The sequence below is a fragment of the Phytophthora parasitica genome, assembly GCF_000247585.1.
Source record: "Phytophthora parasitica INRA-310 unplaced genomic scaffold supercont2.42, whole genome shotgun sequence".
Taxonomy (NCBI): domain Eukaryota; phylum Oomycota; class Peronosporomycetes; order Peronosporales; family Peronosporaceae; genus Phytophthora; species Phytophthora nicotianae.
Window position 1 is genome coordinate 584,547 of NW_008649028.1, and position 1,123 is coordinate 585,669.

General features: G+C 51.6%; 1 protein-coding gene across 3 annotated transcripts in view; it reads left to right on the plus strand.

Annotated features, from left to right (window-relative positions):
- Positions 1-235: 235 nt before the first annotated feature.
- Positions 236-1,123, plus strand: part of PPTG_23564 (hypothetical protein) — a gene marked incomplete at its 5' end in the record, with an annotated part of 5,342 nt that continues 4,454 nt past the window's right edge. For all 3 annotated transcript variants that reach the window (XM_008911658.1, XM_008911660.1, XM_008911659.1), the window contains one exon: positions 236-1,114. In XM_008911658.1, coding sequence (XP_008909906.1) covers positions 236-1,114 — 879 coding nt within the window. The remainder of the gene's footprint in view (positions 1,115-1,123) is intronic.

The following is a 1,123-nucleotide window of genomic DNA, read 5'->3' on the forward strand; positions in this document are numbered from 1 at the left end:
TTTTCGTGCTGTGACAGATCTCGTTGCTGACGTAACAAACGACGCTGCCTGGGTCAAAGCATATCGACGGTGGGAGCCCACTCGATCGGCCTTCATCTCCCAAATCAAGGGGAACTAGGATGACTTCTACCGCGTCGAGAAACAAGTACATGAGACTGTCACCAATGAACACGACGACATCGATATCTTGGACGAAAACGACGATGTCACGGAAACTCGCCACGAAATCGAAGCAATGGTCGATGGAAGCGAGTCCATATGCGAGGACTCTTCAGATGACCAGTTTGACGCATGCGTGATGGGGGACGAGCTCCCAGTTTTTCAGACAACCACGCGACCTACTGTGTCCGCTGTCTCCTCGACAACTATGTACCACTCATTGCTGACGCCGGTTGCCGAGACAGCAGCCAGCAAATTTGGCACACTGCCCCAAGCACCGACATTTACTCTTGAGGAGCTCAACCGATACATCGAGTCGTCCGCGACAGACGAATCAGATCTGTCCAAGCATTTCCAACGAGAGAGACCAACCGAAGTCGTCGAGTTGCTTTCAAAAGCTCTTGACCCAGCTGCTGCGATATGGGTTCCAAGTGATCGACAACACCAAGGGGATATTAATTATTACGCAACAATTACCGAGGTGTCACGCGCGTTTACTCTCAATCAACGGCAGCACGCCGCATTCACAATCATCGCGACTGCACTGCTACAAACGTTTCTGCGGCAGGAGCAGTCTGGCATAGAACTCGTCACCGGTGTCGCGAGTGACCAGAGTAGACATGACTTTGAAGCGAAGCTCAGAGACGAGCAGCTGCTCATGTTTCTTGGTGGTGCTGGTGGAACGGGCAAAAGCTGCGTTATCAACGCAGTCAGCTCGTTCTGTATGAGCTGGCATCGTGAAGCCTCGCTGACGAAGACAGCACTTACAGGAAAGGCTGCTACTCTGATTGGCGCGCGGACCTTGGCGAGCTTCCTCATGCGAATCAAGCATGCGATCCAAGATAAATCGTTCTCGACACTGGACGCGCTTGTCATCGATGAAGTATCGATGTTATCGAAACCCGAGTGGTTGAAACTGGATAAGCTATTGCGCAGATACAAGCAAGTACCCAATGTACCATTC